Source organism: Tiliqua scincoides, chromosome 1 (assembly GCF_035046505.1).
Source record: "Tiliqua scincoides isolate rTilSci1 chromosome 1, rTilSci1.hap2, whole genome shotgun sequence".
NCBI classification, from domain to species: domain Eukaryota; kingdom Metazoa; phylum Chordata; class Lepidosauria; order Squamata; family Scincidae; genus Tiliqua; species Tiliqua scincoides.
This window is the reverse complement of record NC_089821.1, coordinates 171,394,145-171,416,758: the sequence shown is the minus strand read 5'-3', so window position 1 is coordinate 171,416,758 and position 22,614 is coordinate 171,394,145. Positions and strand designations below refer to the sequence as shown.

Genomic DNA, 22,614 nt, shown 5'->3' with positions numbered 1-22,614 from the left:
ACAGTATGCAAATAAGGTGAAACATCTTGATTTTTCCATGAAAAACTGCACCTATTGGCATTCTTTGCTAATATTAAATAATTTAAAACATTTTGCAGGATCGCATATTAATAAATATTTGAATTGCAGGAGCCTAAGGCCGGCTTCATAGATTCGGCCACTGATATGTGGAACTGCTCATAACTGGCAGCCCTTTTTTTGATAAGTCTTTTTCATGTGAGCAAGTTCCCACACAGTTAGTTCCGGTCATGCAATACAGCTCCACACTTGAGGTGCCTGCAGTGGTGATGTGTTATCAGTCCGCCCAAGCTACATGTTGGCTTGTACAAATTGTTTAACCCATCTCCATGATTGGTATTTCAAGCAGCTGCCTATGTGAGTTACTAGTTACATCATGCAGACCTAACTAGATTCATTATGTGAAAGGTTTGATGTGGATACAACACTGGCTTCCTACATACCATGGTTTGGAAAATGGGAGCCAGAGTCTGGAACATATATTCTCTCCCATTCCTTTCTATTTTTGAACAAAATCCCCTCACTCCATTCATTTGTCAGTGTTAATCTTGGTTTGTATGAAAGTTTCGTGCAGTGAGAGTAGCTTTGGTTTAATACTAACCAGATTCTGTGTTAAGGAGAATTTGCAAGCCCATTTTAAACCCCGATTTCGATCCTGGTCAAAATGGGAACTGTAGTAAGTGTCAGCTATGGTCGGTGCAGATGTATCATTAAACCATAGTTAAAGCTGTCAAGAGAAGAGAGGGGGAAGTGTGCTAGAAAGTCAGGGAGGTTGACAGTGCATTCCTGTGCTAGCTCCGAATTTGCAAGCCACAGTGAGCAGGGACATCTGCCCAGAATCTTAGCACTGTGGTAATGTGGGATTATGGGTCATTCTGGTTCTTAAACCTTTTTCTCCTTTATTTCTTTTTCCAAAAAGCTGAAGGAATTTGCAAACTTTGATTTTGATATTTGGCGGAAAAAGTATATGCGGTGGATGAACCATAAGAAATCTCGAGTTATGGACTTCTTTAGAAGGATAGATAAAGACCAAGATGGGAAGATAACAAGACAGGAATTTATTGATGGGATCCTTTCTTCAAGTAAGTTTTAAGGCAAAGTTTTAAAATAATTTTATACACTATTTAATTCTCTTCAAGAAGTCTTTTGAGACTGTCCTAGGGAACTGTCCCACTCTTTTCAGACTGTCATTGTGCTTGCAAAAGTCATCATGTAAGGAGAGAACCAGTGATAGTTCAGTGGTAGAGCACCTGCTTTGCATACAGATCCAGGTCCAGTCTCTGGTACCTGCAGAAAGGGCTGGGAAAAACTCCAGACTGAAGCCCTGGAGAACCACTACTAGTCAGTGTCTGATCAATCATACAGAGTCCGACTCAGTATAAGGCAACTTGGTATGGTCATCAGTTCCCCCTGAAAGCAGTCATTCTAATGCAAGCTGTTTTTGGGTCTACAGAGTTTCCTACCAGTCGATTGGAAATGAGTGCAGTGGCTGATATCTTTGACAGAGATGGCGATGGATATATTGACTATTATGAATTTGTAGCAGCGCTTCATCCAAACAAGGACGCATACAAGCCTCTGACGGATGCAGACAAAATTGAAGATGAGGTGCTTGCCCCCCCCCCCACCCATGCAAATATATTCCACTGGAATTGTGTGCTGATCTTATAGTCCCTATATTCTCTTGTTTTGTTTCCACAATTTATCAATTACTTAAATGGTGGTGGTCAGTTCTTTTTTCATTTTTTTTTTTTGACAGGTGACAAGGCAGGTAGCAAAGTGTAAATGTGCAAAGCGATTCCAGGTGGAGCAAATTGGTGATAACAAGTACAGAGTAAGTCTAGAAAATTCATCTATGTTGTCTGTTGATTTAAACTCAGGTATTCTGAAAGGAACAAGAATCCCTGAGCATTTGATCTGAAGCTAAATAGCGTAAATCTAATGTGTTTTGTCAAAATCTGAACATAGAATGATTTGGTGCCCTCTTGCATTTTCAAATTAGTGAAACTTATGGTAGTAAAAAACTACTCCCTTGAAGTCACGAGAAATCTTTTCTCTCAGTGTAGTTGAAAGGAACTTTCCAAAAGAACCTTGCCTTTGGGAAACCATCAAAGAAACTAGTGATAGAGAATAATTTTGTAGGCCCATGTGTTAACTGGGATACACCAACACCTTGTGGGATTTTGTGCTGAGATTTGAATAAACATGTTGTTTTTTTCCCCACAGATGGGAGTAGGCTTCCAAAATATTTGAAAAGATATACCCTGCCATCATCACCTTGTCTTTTTTCTTTTCATTAGAACATCCTTTCCCTTCATCTAGATAAGAAACGTGCCACTTTTCCGAGGAAACAACTCGGTTTTCTGTTGGTTTAGCAATAAAATTGTCTGATAAGAATTTGGCAGAAGGAGATGATTTAGCCAAAGCTTGAATGGATAGGTAACAGAGGTTTCAGGTCTCTTTTAGCATTCACAACCCCTGATGTTATCTGCACGCCTCTAAACTACATACCGTATTTAGAAATCCTGAATATGTGTGTGTGCTATTAGAGTGTGTTCTAGAGCCATGCAGAGGATTTCTTGTTACACTAATTATGTCTTTTTCCCATTTTTCATCTCTTATCAGTTCTTCCTGGGAAATCAGGTATAAACAGTGTAATGTGCTCTAGAGTTCCTAATATGCTTTTAATATATCATCATTTCAGCTTGCCTTTCCTCTCCTTTTACCCTGAGCTAATTCATCGTTGGTCAGCTGTGATGCCTCTCTGGAAATGCTTCATAGGTTTCCTTGTTTTGGCAGTTACCTTTTTGCCTGTCGCTGGCTTTTTAATGAGATTGCTTTTAAGGGAACCAGATAATAGACTGTACGAACTGGTAGTACAAATGGCTTCCTATGGTTTGCACCCCAAATCTGCTGTTAAGATTTTGATTCGCTATCACCTGTAAATGGGGTGCATCCAGGAAATATAGATGGAAACTATAAATATAGCTTTCCATCTAGCCCCATGCTCCTTTTAAACCTTAGTTTAGTCCAGAATATTTCATTAGAAACTGAGCAAACAAAGTGTATTTCTGGAAAAAGTCATCACGACACAATTCGGCACCCTATGGACTGCATTTCAGATGTGTGTTGCCTACCCTTCTTTTGCTCTGTGTACAGACATCCATTTGTTTGAAGTTTAGAAGCTAAGTAACTTAGCTTAGTAACATATCATCCAAAGGGCGTTAAAATTAGAGGAACTGATATCCTGTTGAGTAAAGTGATCTTAGCAAAGTCAGACGTTATGTGTAGATACGTAAAGACGTTCAAGGAAATGATGTACTGATGCAAACATGGATGCAACCCAGAGCAAAATATGACTTACTTTGCTGATATCAAAGATAAATAATCTACAGCACCTGTTTAAAATCAACCGTCTTGTATTTCTCATGTCAGAGGAGATGAAACTTCAGTGAAAGTTTATCACTAAAACTATACCTGCAAAAAATCAGGTTTTTGACTTTTCTCAGACTATATAATTCTGGGAAACCTTTTTAATAAAATCCACATAATACCTAATTTTCCCTTGGTATAAGGTTTCATAGATGACATGTATTAGAAAAAGAACTCTGCTCTCCTATATGGGGGTAGGTGACACTGCCTCTGGTCAGTTGAGATGCACATAGAGTGGGGCTGTATGTGGTATTGGTAGGGCCTTGTGTAGCCATAAAATGGGAAGCAAAGTTTCAGGTAAGCCTTTCCTCCCTCCCAGGAGATGCATTTTAGGACTAACTGGTTACTATAAGGCTGAGTAAGAATTTTTTGCTGCCACTCTTAAGGTGACTGTGAGGAGAGGGAGATTTTTGGTTTTGCCTCGTAGGGATCCTGGAACTGCAGCATTCAGTCAATCAGGATTAGACTTAGGGGTGCAATGTACAATAATGGTAGGAATTCTGAATGTACAATTCAGATTGGTCACAAGGTACAGGACTGGGAAAGAAAAACTAGGGGGAAATGGTGACGTATTAATGGTGGAGTAGTAGAGTTTTCCCAAACTAACCATTGAGGGCTTATCGGCTCAAAGGAAATGCAAATCCTAATCTGTCAAGCCCTCCTTTTTACACTGGTTGGGCATGTGGGCAGCAGTAGATCTACTGCTTGGAGTACATGTGAGGTTGCCCAGATAGAGACAGGAAGACACATTGTCTTCATTGACTCACCTAAGTGACTATAGGCACTTGAACTGAGATAGGAGAAAGATAAGTTGAAGGCATCTGACCATTTGCTGATCAGTATGTAAATGAAGTCGTGCTACATTCCTGGGCTCTTGGGCAGGTCTTCCCAGAGTTATTCAGGAGCAGCTATATCAAGCAGAGCACAAAGGGCATCTGAAAAGCAGTTTCAATACAAAATGTTTCATGACAAAGATGTTTTCTCTTTATTAAGCCCTTTATTTAGGAATTCACTTGATGCACATTTTAAAATTGCATTTCTCCTGGATTTGTTAAGTTTGTGTATCCTCCTATTATTTGGTTCCCAAAAGTAATGCCTTTCCCCCTTTGCTTAAGCAGTTTCTCTGCAAGGTGTTTTAAAAATCAAAGGTGTTCAATTATATGATTTGGTGTTAAAGCATTTACTGGACAAGTAGTGCAGTCAAAACCATTAATTCTTTCAAAGGATAAAATTTTATATTTTACCTTTGTGCATCCACAGGCAGGACCTGGCCTTTAATATCAAAGCAGTGTAGACAAGCTGAATTTTTCTGCTTAACTTGAAATCTTGCCTGTATTTATCATATGAAATGAGCAAAAGAAAATGGATGGTCTGGCTTGATAACTTAAGAAAAAATAGATCTTTTCCACTAGGACTGAAAATTTGCAACACAGAGATCTGCATTGAACCTTTAAAGTCCCTCAGTTCAGTGAGAGATGAGACAGTCTCAGCTTCACCTACTCTTTTTTCCCCCCAGTTGTCTCTCTCTTTTCCTCCATCTGCTGTAAAGAGCAGGACTGTCTGTGTGCTGCAGATCAGTGAAGGGAGCAGAAGAAAAGACTGGAAAAGGGATGAGCCGGAATAGCGATGACTGCCTCATCTCCGCTGTTGTGGGGAATTTAAAGTCTGCAACCAGTAAATTTGAAGTGTGCGTGTGTGTGTGTGTGTGTGTGAGTGAAGCAAAGTATAGACTCTTATGACCACTCACAAATAACATTTAACACTCCTTTCTCCACTTCATGTATCAATTTATGCACTGGGAGCCTCCGTGCAACATGAATCAACCTGCTGGTTAAGCTTCAGTAGTGCAAAGATTGCTGGTTTCCAGGGTATTGTGTTTAATGAAAGCTAAGACCACTAGCAAATTTTGCATAAGGATGTCAAAAAAGGACATCAGTTTTGTTTTAATTTTTTTTTTTTACTTTAGAATAACTACTGATCTGAATGCATGTATTAGAGAGCCTACAGTCTTTTGTTTTGGTCCTTGGAAAGAAGATTGTTTGAGAGCTACTCGACGGGCATGTAGCTAGAGGTTGTGATTGGAGACTTAATTTTCATTCCTGATGCTTTGGGCATAGCATTTAACGCTTTGAAAATGAAACCAGTTTTAAAGTCAAATAGAGCCAGTACGTGTTGGCTGTTCTGAACATGGTAATGGTTTGTGCATTTTATTCACAGAACCCAAATGTGCTTTCAGAACACGTTCTTGAATCAACATGTACAAAAGATGGTGTTAGGCTTCAGGAGATCTTGCAGGACTTCCAAAGCACTATCTACTAACTTTGAAGGCCCAGCATTTGCATAATACCACTTCTTTGGTCTTAACAGGGTACAGCCAAGGAGCTCAGGGATCGCCCTTTTGCAAATGTGCTATCCTGAAGGACTTTGCAGCTGCCAAGTTCTGTCCCTTGCGTACACATCAGCCAGCTCTCAATTTGTACTAGCGTAGTGATTCTCAAACTTTTTAGAGGTTCTAGAGCAGGGGTGTCCAAACTTTTTGGCAGGAGGGCCGCATCATCTCTCTGACACTGTATTGGGGACCGGGGGAGAAAAAGAATTAATTTACATTTAAAATTTGAATAAATAAATGAATATATTAGAGATGGAATTTATATGAATGAATGAAGGTCTTGCAATAGCTCAAGGCCTATAAAAGGTCTTGTGCAAAGCAAGGCCAGCCTTTTCTTTTCTTCCGCTGCTGCATCACAGAACAAGCAGTGGAGGGAGACCTCGTCCCACAGCTCATGTGAGAGGTCATACAGTTGGCCGTCATGCTGAGAGCAGTAGCATCAGACCTGGGCAGGTACCCCTGTTCTAGAGCACCAATTTTCAACCTTTATCATCTCACAGCACAGTGACAAGCACTAAAATTGAAAAGGCACACATGCTACCAGTGGGGTGCTCACATCCCTCAGTGGCCCTACTAATAAATGACCTTCATCCAAATTCCTGTGGCACACCTTTGGACCACTCACAGCACACTAATGTGCCATGGCACAGTAGTTGAAAATGGTTGCCCTAGAGGCCGCAGCCTGATTTATAAATGCCAAGGGGTGTGGTTATAATGGTAATTGGGCAACAGTGTTCTGCCCTGACAGTTTCAGGACCCACTGGTGGGTCCTGGACCACAATTTGAGAACCACTGTAACTAGCAAGTACATAGCACCAGTGACACAGCTGATGGCCTTCCTGAAATTGAAGTGGGGATGCATGTCTCAGCAGTGCAGAGAGGGAGTTTGCAACCTCCAAAACCAATTTTCAGAACCAGAAAAAAGTTTACAATATGGCAGGATATTACTTGGGGGAAATGGAGTGTCCTTGCTGATACTGACTGCTTGTTTTTTTTAATAAGACTTTAAAAGGAGTGTTTTCTTGCTGGGATTATACACCCCCCTGGGTGGCTCACTCAACATCAGACATTAAAAGATAAAATAGGCATTTAAACCAATTAAAATGGCACGAGTATGGGAGGGGGTTAGCAATGATGCAACATGCTCTGCCCAGTAGATAGCTGGGTCATCAATTTTCACAGTGCAAACACTGGATAGGAGAAGGAGTGTGTCACATGTGGGGGTCCTAGTCCCAGGGCCCCCTGTGATTATACACACTCCTGGCACACACCGTTACCACTTCTGTTGAATCAGAAGTGCATGCCCCAACCCTCTCAAGGTTCTTAATACTCAGTGAGAATGCAGGGCACAGTTCTCAGGCCAATAAACCAAACTTTGAGTACATGTTTGTACATATATTCTCCTGTTAATGACCAAATGCACCAATGGATGGACATATGAGTCCTTAGGGCAATTGCCCTCTGGTATCTGCCAGCACCTAAAAAGCCAGCATCTAAAAAGCCAGTCCTTCAGCCAAGGGGATGCTGAAGACTTAGAGGCTAACTCCCTGGCTCTTGCAAGTGCCAAGCTCCCAGATTCCAGTGACTCCAGATTTTGGTTTGTTCCATGGTAGTAGACCAAGTGGCCTAGGCCAGACATAGATGAATCCCAGTTCCTTTTATACTCACACCAAGCCTGTAATAACAGAATGATTTATTTAAACAAGAATAGAATTAAGGTTGCGCCTACTTTGAAAGGCATTTTGGTATTTCAGAGAGTAAATACATACAATGCTAAAACAATAAAACAACACTCCGAAGCTTGAATAATTTATTCTCAACTGTCTCTGAAAGTAGAACTAGACCTAATGGGTTTAAACTACAAAAGAGGAGATTTGACATGAAAAATTTCTTGACGGTAAGGGCGATTTGGCAGTGGAACGGATTGCCGAGAGAGGTGGTGGACTCTCCCTCACTAGAGATTCAAGCAGAGGCTCAACAGGCACCTGTTGCAGATGCTCTAAGACAGCCATTTTCAACCACTGTGCTGTGGCACACTGGTGTGCCGCAAGTGGTCCACAGGTGTGCCACAGGAATTTGGGGGAAGGTCATTTATTAATAGGGCCAATGGGAGATGTGAGCCCCCACTGGCAGCATGGTGTGCCTTGTCAATTGACAAAAACCTGATGGTGTGCCTTGACCATTTTAGTGCCTTATCAGTGTTTCATGAGATGAAAAAGGTTGAAAATCACTGCTCTAAGAGGATTTCCTATCTAAGGGAAGGGGTTGGACTAGATGACCTATTAGGCCCCTTCCAACTTTATGATTCTTTATCTTTACTCTCACCTGTATCTTTCCAACTTCTGAGTATAAGCAAAGGATAGCTTTGCTATTTGTTGTACCACAGCCAATACAGACATCCAGCAATGATGGAATGGCAACAAACAGGAGCTCATCCCCTCCCAATGTCAGGGTTTTTTACATCTTAAACTTAGCTCTTAGACAACCAGCAATTTGGACCTGCCAAGGCTTCTGGACATGATCTCATCACCTGAGGCTATTGTTGGTCACTTACTCTGACCCCTCCCAACTGGAGAATCACAGCTGCATCCAATTTACAGTTAGTGAGACATTGAAGCCTGAGCCTCTAGACCAGTCCAAAGCCAGATTCATGATAAGGAGCTGGTTCTCAGCCTTCAAACAGCTAAGTTCCCACACACTGGCGTTGCCGGGGGGTGCCGGCAGTGCTGGGTGACACACCGGGGGTGACACGCCCTGGGGGAGGACACGCTAACTTCACGGCATTAGGAGCTACTGCATCGTGCCATACACTGTTGGATGCCGAATGGCCAGCGGAGTGCAATCAAAAAACAGAATTGAAATCGCTCCTTCCATTCAAACGTTATGGCCAAAACACTGGAAGGAAAAAATGCATGGAGCGCTATGGAAAGTGAAAGTGAGCCATAGCGTGCGTTTACTCGTGAGTAGGCGTACTTGCCGTAGTCTGTTGGAAAGGGAAGCCTGAGAGGAATCCAATGACACCAGAATGGTCCCAATCCAATGAATGCAGCCCCCCAAAACACCCAAGAAGCTTCTCCCTCCCCGCTGCGAGTCTGAGCCCCAAATGAAGCCACGTGGTCGTGTTTACTCGCAAGTAGGCAGACTTGCCTTAGTCAAGGCAGGCTAAGACACAGGCTGAGAGGCTCCAAGGATGTCAGAATGGTCCTGATCCATTGAATGCAGCCCTCAAAAACACAGAAGGAGGTCCCCCGTCCCAGCTGCAAGTCTATGGAGCTCTATGGAAAGTAAGCAGCCTCACATCGTGTTTACTCATGAGTAGGCAGATGTGCCTTAGCTGGTGGTCAGGCCAGGCAAAGGGGAATGTGAGGACACCAGAAAGGTCCCGATCCGATGGAGCTGGAGCGCAACACATGCTCCAGAAGTCAGCCTCCCCCCCCCCCCTCCACTGTAAAGGACAAAAAAGTGACTTGAACTGGTAAGGGGAAGGTTTCTATTTTGCACTTGCAAAGCCAGGAGAGTCTTTATCTGGATATGCCTGAAATAGAAGAACTTGCACTGGGGAGGGCTGGAAATCTCACTGATTCTTTTTGGGGGGTTGTTATTGCAGGCGGACTACAGAGTAAGCTCCATTGACCACTATGGGACTTACTTCAGAGTAGACATGCATAGGATTGGGCTCACAGGCTGCAATCCTACCCATACTTTCCTGAGAGTAAGCCCCATTGACCACTATGGGACTTACTTCAGAGTAGATTCACTTGGTGGAACAGGACTGCTCCCCCTTATGTAATTATTTTATTTTAATTTAATTATTTATAATCATTTATTTTAATTTGCTTGATGATGTCACATGACATCACTTCCAATGGGTCCTGGAGAGACTGTCATTCTAAAAAGTGGGTCCCAGTGCTAAAAGTTTGAGAACTGCTGCAATAAGGTGTTAGTAAGTTGACACGGGGAGGGGGGGATATGAGACTCTACAGGTTTTCAACATCACTAAAATCAGAGTTTGGAGGAATAAGACCATCATGTTATATATCAATCAATGCGTAATTTCATGCAGAATGCAATGAAACAGACCACATTGAAATATCTGTGTTATAACAAAAGGTACAGCCAAAAAAATGGTGGGGGCGGGGCAATGGTACATCACCACGCCCACCTGGGGTGTTACCCCGCCCACTACATGGGGTGATGTGCAGGCCTCCCGCACCCAGTGACTCAAATCCTAGTGATGCCACTGTTCCCACAGCTTCCAAATGGCTGCAGACTGACAAAATGAAGTCAGACTTATGTCCACAATTTAAACCTGTGCTTCACAGAGCATCATATACATTGTAAGGTCTGTGCACACTGCAGTGTGCATGCTGAGAAAATGAGATAATCCATAGCAGAAGTGCATCTCCCAGGAAAGGTGTCTGAGTACTTCATAGTTAGTTTACTCTCTAAAGACGTATCCAAACTAACTTCTAGTAGCTCAAGGGGCAATTTTTCATGCAGGGAGGGAGTTTCTGAAGTAGGGCTAAATTCTATCCAACTTTACAGCCCTGGTGTAGCCATGCCAATGCGGTGGGCGCTGCATCCTGTGGTGGGAGTTATGGAGGCCCCCACAAGTTAAGGGAACATTTGTTCCTTTACCTCGGGGCTGCATTGCAGCTGCATCTTCACTGAAAAGTTGGTTAGGATTGGGCCTCTGAATCCTGTTGAAGAGGTGGTTTTTCTATCTTTCTTTTTGGAGTGGTTATAGCTGCTATAAAATGTTCTGTGGTTCAGGTTCCATCATCTTTTGATGAACTTCTAACTGTGTTTTAGTGGAAATTATTCTATCTACAAGGTCAGTGAAGATTTTAATGCTGCAGTGAAAGGTTTGATGATGCAATAATTTCACATTGACATTACTAATTTTTCTCCTTTGAAAACAATCATGAGAATCCAGCATAAAATTAAGCTTCGCATCATACCCTTGCACTCTGCCTCCCCCCGCCTCCCCCCTTAATCACACTGCTACCTTTTGGGTTAATGCAGTTGCATTTAACTTGAAAAGGACCTTGACCATGTACATAACGAAAATATCTGATGATTTTGCTACTAATGTTTAAGGAGCATATTTGTCTTTGGCTAATTTTAACTTCTTGGCTTGGATTATACATTAGCTTTTGGAACTTTGATAGGAAAATTTTTAGCTTGTTTTCCTGTTTTTCTGCACAGTTTGGTGATTCCCAGCAGCTCCGTCTTGTCCGTATTTTGCGGAGCACTGTTATGGTTCGAGTTGGAGGTGGATGGATGGCACTTGATGAGTTCTTAGTGAAAAATGATCCTTGCAGAGGTATGTATAAAAGCACCTTAGAGGCGAACATCAGGCTTATTTTTAATATGTACAATTGCTGTCATCATTTGGAGGGTTTACAGGTTGAAAGGCAAACTATATAAACCTCTGGTTTAGTTAAACTTTGGTTCACCTAGCGTACTACTTCATACTTGACACTATTTTTAAAGACCACACAGGACCAGCCTTGTCATGAAGTGGCCTGAAGTGGTTACCTGGAGCAGCATCCGTGGTGAGCAGAGAAGTTCCAGCCTGCCACTCTACCAGGCTCTCCAATTCTCTTCCAACCTGCTGGGAGCAAATTGGAAGAGGATCCATGCAGTGACAGCCCCTTTCTTTCTCCAGTGCTGCTGGAGGGAAAAAGTTGCCATGACTCTAGATCACCTCTCTTCACCTACTTGGTAGTAGCCCAGGCAGGCAGACGCCAGAGTGTGCACCTTTTTTCCCCAGGCAGGCAGAGGTGTCTCTCCATGTGACCCTTTCAATAACACAGTCTGATGCATGCCTATTCAAGAAGCAAGTCCCACTGTGTTTTCTTACCTCCAGCCTCTCCCTCTACATGATTTAAAACACATTAATAGAGGAGGGGCGTCACTTTAACTTTTAATTTCAGCTGTTAAAAAATGTTTTAAGTTGGAAATAGAAGTTAACTCTTCTTAGGGATGCCAGAATCTTGTTTCAAACATTCTAACCCTCAAACGGGGCCAGATTGCAGGGCACAGTCAGGAGGTGAAGTTGATAGCAAAAACTTTCTGTTTCGATGGTGCTGGCGGTTATGTTGGGTAGAGTCTGTACTTCTAGCATGAGAATGTTTGCAAGTTCCTGTTTTGCATCCTGATATGTATTCAGCAAGTGGTATTCCTGGTATCTTTCCTTCCCCTTTGAAAGATTTAAAAATCCCCAAAACAGAAAACTTTGGGAGGTGCGGGTAGGAGGTGTGGTCTGGAGGTTTAGCTGTCACCTTGCCTGAAAAAACTAAGCAGGATTAGCTGCCTTGGGAGATTGAGGCTGCTGGTGGAGGATTGCAGAGGAGTTGGCAAGAAACAAATAGCATCTTGAGAACCGATCTGAAGCTTGATTTGCAGCTGCCTGTGAAAGCTTGGAAAATCCAAGTGCTTGCAACCAAGAAGACAACTGCACTTTGAAGGGAAACATCTGAAGAAACTGAGGTTCTGTGAGATTCTCTCATGGAGTAATACCCATTTATCAAATGGGGTTTATGGTCAGCCTGTCTATGTAAACCACCTTTAGTCTGTGAGAAAGGCAGTATATAAATACTGTGATAAAGTTGCTCAACCCTGCAAGACTGTAAGAAAATTCAAGGGGAATGGTAAGAAAATTGTGGTTCTTCCTGACAACAGAAAGAATAATAAACAGGGAATAGCCCTTTTTATTTTATGATTTCAGTTAAGAAGATAAATGAGTGGAGAAAGTACTACTAGGGAACAAAAAACAGCTATGAAGAGCATTATTGGCATATATAAGTTTTTTTCCTCTCCTGTAGTTTTTTTTAAAAAAAGGTACTTTGAATTCTAACCGGGAAGCTGTAAGTTTGGACAAAGGTAAAAATTATAGTGTTGTCAGTGTTTCATAGAACTAAACATGTTTCTTTTTCATTGCTAACACTGATTCTGTCTTGTCCATCCACCATTATTATCAGATATAATTTTAAGTCCAAAACAGCTTACAAACCCTGCTATGTATTAATGCTTAATGCTGCACACGTAGCATTAAGAAGAGGAGTGACTTGAAAAATCTACTTCTCTTACCTTGGAATCATTCTTTACATTCCTTTTATATAGGAATGACAGGATGCTGAGCTAGTTACACAATTTGTGCTGAATATCCAGCTAACTGCATCTTCATATGTCATATTCCACTCTGAAGAGTCTAAACAGGACAAACCTGGCATTAAGAGACTTGACTCTAACTATAATTGATTGCTACAATAGTATAATCATATTCGGTCGGTTCTCAGCTATAACTTGATAAAGATTAATGCGGCTTTCTTTATTCATTATGTGTGCATAGATGTAATCACACAGTTCTTGGACACCGGTTATCTACAAATGTGCATATCAAAGTCAAATGTTTATGCAAATTTTTAGTATTTTGGTATGCCACAAGAAATTCTATATAGGCATTTATATATAGTACCTGCTTCTTATGTATTTTGGTATGCCTAATCTCTACCTGTCTTTCACACAAGCCAAGAGAATAAAACCTGTCATTTTTAGTATTGAATTGGTTGAAAAGAAAATCTGATAGCCTATTATTATGATGTTTCCCACTTAAAGGATTTAGGTACTTCAATTCCAGTGAAGACAGATATGGTAGAAGATTGTGGAATTTTAAAAAATGGAGATATTCAGAAACATACAACCCAAGTGTGGGGGAACTTTTAAAAAAAATCATTTTCACTGAAAATTTCATTTTGGGTTTTCACTCAATGGGAGTCTGGAAGAAGATATTTGATTTTACAAAAAATTGGGGTACCTCATCCAAAACAATCCAAGCATTCTTCCAGAGGGGGAATGTATCTGCTTTAGAAGACTCTCTCTCTCCAAAGGAGGGAAAGCAGGATTGTGTTCCTAGCCAGTCTGCTATGAAAGTGCATGGCTCCATCTGGACCTACTGAGGGAAAACATTAACTGCATACAGGCCTTGTTGGAAAGGGGTGGTGTGTGTGTGTGTGTGTGTGTTCAGTAGTGACCAGGTTCCATCATATTCAGAATGGTCTACAAAATGTTGTGTGCTCATTTCATGCCAGTAAAAAATTCCAAGATTGCATAGTTTTTTCCACTTACACCTTTTTCTTATTTTGGCAGAGAAACCATTTTTTTTCCATAGATGCAACTGGCACTGAGTGCAACTAAGATTACACCAGGAGTCTTTATCTTTGCTTAAGATAACTCTGTGACCTTGTATAAGGACAGTTAGCAAGAACTTTTTGTCCCAAGATCTGTCTCTTGGCCTGCAGCTTTGAATCTCTTGCATATGCAACTGCTGTAATTGATTTCTTCTCCTGCTAACAATTTTCTTTTAATATGACCCATATCCTGTGTCATTTTTTCTAGTTCATCATCACGGGAGTAAAATGTTACGTTCGGAATCAAACTCTTCAATTACCACTCAGCCTACTATAGGTTGGCAAACCCCTCTCTTTGTCTCTCCTGTTCTTATTTTCTTTTTCATTTCCTTCCCACTCTGCTTCGAGATATATATACGTATATATATTTAACAAACTGCTTCATGTATCACATTTTTTTAGCTTAACACTTGTTGCACTGGCTGGTGCTTGAGTGCTTGTCCCCCAATTTCCTTTGACGCACTTGAAGAGAGTGTCTCAAAAGTGATTGCTTATTAATCCAGAGAAAACCCAATGCTAACACGTCTACGCATCTGTTCCTTGCGGAAGGCCCTCACGTTGTCCTCTACACCTGCGTGTGTCTGTACCCAGCATCTAGTTACTACCTTATAGTTTGGGAGTTTCCGTTTGCCATTGCATGTTGCCAAACTGCATTATTTTATAGTTTAGAATTAATATGGTTTGTACGTTTCTCTCAGTGTTTACTCATCCTAGCTGGCATCTGTTTCAGAGTCATCCAAGCAAGAACAATAGCAGTAGCAGTAGCCAAATGGGTCTTCAGGTTGTGTGTGTGCATTGGTAACCAAGTAGCATGTCGAGCCATTTCATTATCATGCTAATTTATGTTGACAGCAGCTCATCTTTGCTGGCATCAAATGTTTAGATAAGCATATTCTGCAAACAACTTCTTTTGTCTCAAACAAATGCATTACTCACTAATGTGTTTGATTTGTTTGGCCTATCTGGGTGAGACTTGGCAAGGCCAATGACAAGGAAGGGGAGACATGGGAATAATCAGACTTTTCAATCTCTTTCACATGCTGTAGCAAAAGGGAGGACGAATGTAGAGCTACGCGAGAAGTTCATTTTGGCAGATGGGGCCAGCCAAAGCATGGCCGCCTTCCGACCAAGAGGGCGCAGATCTCGACCTTCGTCGAGGGGTGCTTCACCCAACAGATCCACATCTGTGTCAAACCCACCTGCCCAAGGAACACCAACACCTGCTCTTGCTACTAGCACTCCCAAGGTATGTCCTTATGTGGTGTGGATGGATGTTGATGTCAGCTAATAAAATAGGGTGATGCTTGCTACAGTTTGTGGTATCATGCCTTAAAATCAATAGGGGAGATTTTATTTCTTCTGTTTTTCAAAGTAAGCTTAATAAAGTTTTTCATTGTTTCCCCCCTTACAATTGCAGCGGTCATGCAAGGCTGGGAAAAAACATGTAAGCTAATTAGAAAATGGAACAAACATTTTAAAGGAGAAAAACATTAAACTCCACCACCACATTATAAAAACACACATTCATCCTCCTTTGGCTAGAATGCTTGTTGTCAATCATTCCTGCTTTGTTTTGGTGCTTTCTTTTTTTTACTTTTACTGCAAGATTTCGTCTCCATAAACTGAATATTCCTCTCCATGGCATTGTTTTCTGTCAAATGTTCTTCACATATGTGATTTGCCATTGTTTCATACAGACACCCCATCATTTAACACGCAACTATGGTAAACCATGGTTGATAAACAGCAAAACGTCATCTCCTTGTAAACCACCAGAGTGCTCTGAATATCAAGTGTCATCCACAGAGGTACAGTAATGGATGGATATTCTAGTCTAACAAAATTTCCTTCACTAAAACTATTCTATTACCTAACAGTCCCTTCACCTTTGCCCAGCTGTGCTGTACCTTGCATATTAGTGCACTGTTTTCAGTCTTCTATCCAACAAGTTAATTTTTTCTATTTTTTTAAGCTTGTAAATTGATCACGCGCTTGACGTTGTTTGTCACCTACTCAGTCTTGATGAGCATGTTTATATAACTATAAATAACCACAAGTCAAAATGGTAATTAATTCTGTACATGCTGACTCTCAGATATATGTAACCTGATCTAGCTTAGTACCTCCATATATCTCTGTCTGCGATTCTGCTGCCTTCCCATTCTACCTAAAACTTATGTGAAACAAGAGCCTTCATATTCCTGCACTAACATAAATAAGTCCAATATCCTATCATTTTGCCTAATGACCAGGTGCCTGCTAACCAATTGGGCATTATGTAAGCTTCCCTATTTACAAACACATTAGGTTGCAGGGGTCTGTTCGTAAGTTGTTTTATTTGTAAGCACAGGTGTACGTTGCTTAACTGTTCGCTTAACAACGGACCACATATATGACGGTGGTCAAAGCACAATAAAGATGCTCTTAATGAGGCAATCGCATCTCCCATAGCCTGCAGCAGAGTGTCTGCTTACACAACAGAGAGGCTCTTATTGCAAAGAAGAGGCAATCTATCTCCAATAGCCTGTGCAGTCAGCTAGTGTCTGGCAGGGAGTATCTATTTACACAACAAAGGCAATAGACTGGACTGAATGTTCACTTAGTGACCTAATCGCATAACAGTGGGGATCAGATAACGTATTTCCGTTGTTAAGTGGCGTACACCTGTACAGTAATGCCCCAGTCTCTCTTACGGAGCTGTCATTTTCACTCAAGATACTGTTGGTTTCATACTTGGGAAGCTATCAGTGTTGTCAGTTTCACTCAGGATTCTGTGTGCTGTTTCACTCAAAAAAGTGGCAGTTTCATTGCAGAGCCTCTTGGAATTTTCCTGAATGGCTTCTGTACTCCCCAGCATTGGCTGCAAACCTTTGGCGTTGGGGCTGAAAGTGGTGGTCTGTAAACTGAACATTTGTAAGTCGAATATTTGTAGGTCAGGAGCCTTCTGTATTCAGTAGTTAGGCCACAATCTAGCACAGATAGTGTGCTAGAGTGCAATCCTCTGCACAGACATTGAGTTTAGTGGGACTTACTCCCAGGTAACTATATATAAGATTGCAGTCTAAGGGCCCAATCTCAATGAAGCCCCTCAGTGCAGCCATGCCAACAGAGCACATGCTGCATCCTATATGAATGGGTCTCCTCGGATCTGTCACCCATTTTGCTGGTGCAGAACTGAGGAGAGTAAGGGAGAGGAAACAGAGATAGGATCCTGGTTCACACTACTGTTGCTGGGATCCACTACCTCCCTCCCGTTTCACCTCCCACTTGCCCCCTTCCTGTCCAGACACTGCCCTATCCCTCCCACCTTCCATCCCCTGTCCTGGATTACCTTGCACTTCTGCAGGTAGCTGGTAGCAGTAGCAGGCCACTGACATCACTATCTTTTGCAGCAGCGGTTCCAGAACAGTCACCAGTGGCATGCTGTGCCCGCCATGATATGGCCATTTACAACAGCAGCATCTCTGCTCCACTGTCATAAATGTTACTTTGAATTGTGCTGAAAGTTCATTAAATTGGTGGGTGGAACTCTATTCAGGATTCTGACCATGGTTCCATTTCTAGTTTGTCCCATCCTAAAGGCCCAGGGAAGGTATTGATATTGAAAAAAGCAATTTAGTACCTCATAAATAAACTACATAGTAAACTTTTTTTAAAAGTACCAAATGAATGAATTTAGCCCTTACCTGCTTAACCCAGCCATTAAAAGCAAGTGGAAGTCTCGCCCAGACTCAGACTTTGAAAAGAAGTTCCATAGTATAAGGAAACCTCTCTTCGTGCTCTTGTGGTACAAACACGATGTACAGATAATCCAATGGCTTGTGGTCAAGGTCCGTTTTCTGCAGTAGCGTAGCTATGGCGGGGATCACTCTAAGTACTTAGAGTCTAAGTCCTAAGCTTTCAAAAGTAGTCCAGGGCATAGTCTCTCAAATCACTTCTGGGAAGGGTTGGTGATGAAATCCCTGAGAAACTTTGAAAAGCTCTCTTCTCATTTAGTGTTAATACATGTAAGAGACAAACTTAAATCTGTAAGATATCCCCCACTGCTTATTATCCTTCCATATAATCTAAAAAAATTTTAGGTAATAAAGCACATTGACGGTTAGTGCAGCAAGGGAAGAATGTGTTAATACCATTCTTTCTTATATGCCTCTCCTGCAAATAAATAGAGGACTTCCATGTCTAATGCTTTCCCTCTGGCTCTTCACAGCAGTATGTTTATAGAGTTCTGTATGGCTTTGCCCACTGAGGATAAAAACCACCCCACTGTCTTTTTCACTTCTTATTTCATCAGAACACACTTATTTCAATAAAGATCAATTGCTCCTAAATACCTGTGGAACTTAATAGATAGCATATGGATTGCTGACAATTTTTAATAACGTGCTTTCTTTTCTCTAGTTTTTCTGTTCACCACTAAGTGTAACTGGAGAGCTTACTTGACTGCACCCGGAGTGTAGTGTTATTTGCAAACCAATGAAGTGTGATATTAGCTGAGGGATTGCAAAAACTGAAAAGGCTGGGCATTTATGGGGGAAACTCAGCATTCAATCAATTGCTATTCTAGCTTGAAATTTATATGACATTGGTGACTAGGTATTGATCCTTCAAAGCCTTTACTTGCATTCTGGAATTCAAGCATTCCATTACCTTTTGCTAGTGAACATGTGTCTTAAGAAAAGAGGACTTACAGTGTGTTGGAGTTTGAACCCTTTACAGGCAGTAACAAAGAATGATTATGACATGGCATTTCTCCTCAGCAGCAACAGCTTCCCCTTAGTTGTTCTGGATCTTGATTGCCCAGTGAGCCAAACATATACATTGCAGCATTCCAACCTTTCACCCTGGGAAGCCCATTTCAAAACTGTATGCTTACTATTTTAATATATGTGAGTTTTACCAAGCACCAATTAGACATACTGGATGGAATTATCATAATAGCAATATCTTGACCAACCTTTTGAACTGACTCAGTTAATGGGCTATTCATAGTAAGAATCATTTATGCATAGCTCTAGTACATATTGATATGTAAAGAAAAAAGGCTGCTGTTATGATGATGATGATTTTGTCAGTACACAAGGTGCTTTACAGGATTACATAAACAAAAATGGGCAGATCCTTCCCCCAGCCTAAAACAGACAATATGAAAACAGTAGGAGGAGGAGAAGGGACAGGTAAAGCACCGCACCTTTACATACTAGATATTATTACCTTTTGGTTCCCTTTCCAATTCATTACTAAATAGTCCTATGTGATCACTTTTTGGCATACCTTTTTTTCTGCAATGCATGTTCCAAAGAAAGTGATATGGATGGAGTCCCAAATTCAACTTCGCTTAGTTTGGAACTCTATGCAGTTGTTTCATTCACTTATCCTTGTGTCCTACAGGGGACTCCAATACAAGGGAGTAAACTTAGATTGCCAGGATATCTGTCAGGGAAGGTTTTCCATTCTGGAGAAGACAGTGGCCTAATCTCAACAGCAGCTACAAGAGTCAGGGCACACTTTGCAGGTGAGTGCTGGAGACCTTGAAATTTTGAAGGCCTCTGGGAGGTAACTGTCTGGTGGAGTTATACTGCAATCTTTTGCATGTCTAATCACAGGTAAGGCCGATTAAATTAAGTGGTATTTACTTCCAGGAAAGTGTATATAGGATTGCGGCTCTAGTTTCACCCAGCATGACCAGACAGGCACAATACATTTTTAAAAAAGTCACCACCATGCTCACAAGGATTGATGCTGGGAAGTGCTCCTCTTCATATGGTTGTGCAGGATGAACATTACTGCTTCTCTGCAGCTGCATCCCCAGGAATTTTAGAGCATCTGAAACACTGCAGTACCCAGATCATTCTTGCTTCTACTGTTTTGTATCTGATTTAAGAAGCATCAGTTCAGTTATAGCTCTATCTGCTATGCTTACTATCTGAATCCAAAGTGTTTGCTGCCTGGTTGCAACACACTGTGCTCTACAGTCCAGTCCTAGGCAGGTCTACTCAGAAATAAGCTGCATTGTGTTTAGTGGGACTTACTCCCAGGAAAGTGTACCAAGAGACCCTGTATCCACGGATTCCCATATCCACAGTTTTGCTTATCCGTGGATCTGCAGATGTGGCCCCCACTTCCCTCTGCGCACTCTCCGGAGGCAAGGGAGAATCTTCTCCAGAGCAACTTCTCTGGAGGCAAGGGGAGTGACTTTTTATCCCTTTATAAGGCATTATGAGGTCTAGGGAAGTCTAGGGAGGTCTCAGTGGCTTATCCAGCCCTCACAATGCCTTTTAAAAGCATAAAAACATCACTTTGATTTTATGAAAAAAACAGAAGTCACTTTCTTGCCTAAATGGCCATTCTGAGCCATGCAGAGGACACAGACGGACACACTTGGTCTCTGCAGGGTTCAGAAGACCCTCTGGAGGCAAGGGGAGTGGTGCTTTTCCTGCCTCTGGGGGGTGGGAAGTGTCCCCTGTATCCGCTGTTTCAGGTGTCCACGGGTTCTGAAATTGAACCCCCGCAGATATGGGGGCACACCTGTATAGGATTGCTGCCTTAATTACGTAGCTTTGTCTTCTTTGTGTGGGACTGACTTGCAAAGGAACTTGCATTGCATCCAGATTGTGCTCTTGATCAAGTTCTGGTTAGAGTTAAAAGTTAGAACAATGTGATATCTAATTTGTGAGTTTCCTGATGCCGGATGAATGAGAAAGGTCTAAGCAGTTACCTTAAGCAGTTTTAAGCAGAAGAGAACTCTGTTGAAATCAGGGACCACTCCTCCCCTTAATTGCTTTGATTCTAGCAGTGTGCTGTGTGCACGTGGACAGGCACACATATCAGGCTGAACTATTTTTATTTCTCACTTGCTGTATTCAGTTGAGCACCCATTCACACTGTAGAGAACTTAGCACCTCTGGCTTGAGCAGAGTCTTCTGTGTACATTAGAGCCTGTGAAGTTCTTTATGATGTCAGTTGTGTTTTAGAATAGGACTGTTGCAGGCCAAACATGTTGGAGCAAGCTAGTTCAAAGCAGCCTATTTCATTCTCCTTCCTCACGCTAATGGCAATGCATGTATTTCCCCACCTCTTGCAGACACCAGGAAAACACCAAGCAGGCCTGGAAGTCGGGCAGGAAGCAAGGCTGGCAGCAGATCAAGCAGCCGCCGGGGCAGTGACGCGTCTGACTTTGACATTTCAGAAATCCAATCCGTGTGCTCGGACATGTCAGAGACTGTTCATACTCCAAGCAGACCAATGCCCCGACCAAGTTCTCGGTCAGCATCTGGCAAGCCATCCAAAATCCCAACACCACAAAGAAGGTCACCTGCCAGCAAATTAGACAAGTCCTCTAAAAGATAATGTGATTGGCTCAGTCAAAGTCTTCTTTTTCTTGTGCATTAAATATTTAAGTTTGTAAGATGTAAAATATTCTGTAGAAATTATTGTGAAATATTACAAGAGTTGGATTTTTTAATTTTACAGATGGCCTTATTTGTGTATTTGTCTTGTTTATTTTATGTGTAATATTTTTGTCAAATTTCCTTTTGGTTTGTTTTATGCCATATCATATGTGAACAGGGGAAAGGTGTTTTGTTTTGTTTTTTTAAAAGGTAAACTAACGGTTGTTTGCAGTAATGTGTAGAGAGGTCACTAAAAGCAATTACTGAATGTACAGTTAGGTCTTTGTGTCCTAAGTCAACAAGACCTGTCATTTCGTCGTTAGGTTAATAGTAAAGGATACCTCATAACTTTGACTTAATACAAATGAAAAAGACAAAATTATGCATTTTGAGCAAATGGACACTAAAAGGCATGTGGCAGGGACACTAAGAAACAGAAGACACAGTTTACATTGCAGTTAATTAAACAGCTTCCTCCAGAGAACTCACAGAGAAAGTTACTTCAAGAGCAGCACTCGCCAGTACTACAAATATCAAATATCTTGCAGCATTTTCTGTGCCATTGCTTTCAACGAGGCCAGACACAATCTGAGTCCTACCATTATTACACTTGTATAAGAATGCCAGTATAATCTGCGTTCATGTCAATGTGAGGTTTTCTTTTGCTTGAGTGGACGGTAGCACTGTATCATTGGACTCATTTTATATCAAAGCGGTTTTGCTTGCAGAAAAGGAAAAAAATTCTATGAAATAAACCTTCTCCCTTCTCTTTGTTGTTATTGTATTCATTCCATCTGAGAGAAATACGTGTTTGGTGTCATGATTTGTAGCACTCATGACGTGAACTATCCAAACTGTTACGTTCAGTACATGCTTTAATATAATTTACCCTTTCTCTTGTTACATTTCAAACTACCACAGGATTCCTCTGATAAAACCACTGTCACATATCAAATATGATGTAAAATGCCATTCATTTTACACTAGCAGTTTTGCCTCTTTACAAGAACTTTTGCTGTGTGGCATGAATGAAATACTGTTACGGCCCAATCCTATTGAAAAGAAGCACCAGTGGAACACATGTTCCAGCAGCCCTGGCTGCCACAAAAGCACCATAAAGCTCTTTGCAGCAGTGCAAAAAGCCAGTAGGAAAGCCAGAGTCTTCCTACATTTGTGGCAGAGCACCAAG

General features: G+C 41.5%; 1 protein-coding gene across 1 annotated transcript in view; it reads left to right on the top strand.

Moving 5' to 3' along the window:
• DST (dystonin) overlaps positions 1 to 22,194 on the top strand; it is a 312,958-nt gene extending 290,764 nt beyond the window's left edge. Inside the window, exons 92-100 of the mRNA XM_066612418.1 lie at positions 938 to 1,100; positions 1,472 to 1,626; positions 1,778 to 1,852; positions 2,644 to 2,661; positions 11,048 to 11,165; positions 14,243 to 14,311; positions 15,081 to 15,280; positions 19,426 to 19,549; positions 21,119 to 22,194. Coding sequence (XP_066468515.1) covers positions 938 to 1,100; positions 1,472 to 1,626; positions 1,778 to 1,852; positions 2,644 to 2,661; positions 11,048 to 11,165; positions 14,243 to 14,311; positions 15,081 to 15,280; positions 19,426 to 19,549; positions 21,119 to 21,384 — 1,188 coding nt within the window. The 3' untranslated portion in view covers positions 21,385 to 22,194. The remainder of the gene's footprint in view (positions 1 to 937; positions 1,101 to 1,471; positions 1,627 to 1,777; positions 1,853 to 2,643; positions 2,662 to 11,047; positions 11,166 to 14,242; positions 14,312 to 15,080; positions 15,281 to 19,425; positions 19,550 to 21,118) is intronic.
• Positions 22,195 to 22,614: the final 420 nt, after the last annotated feature.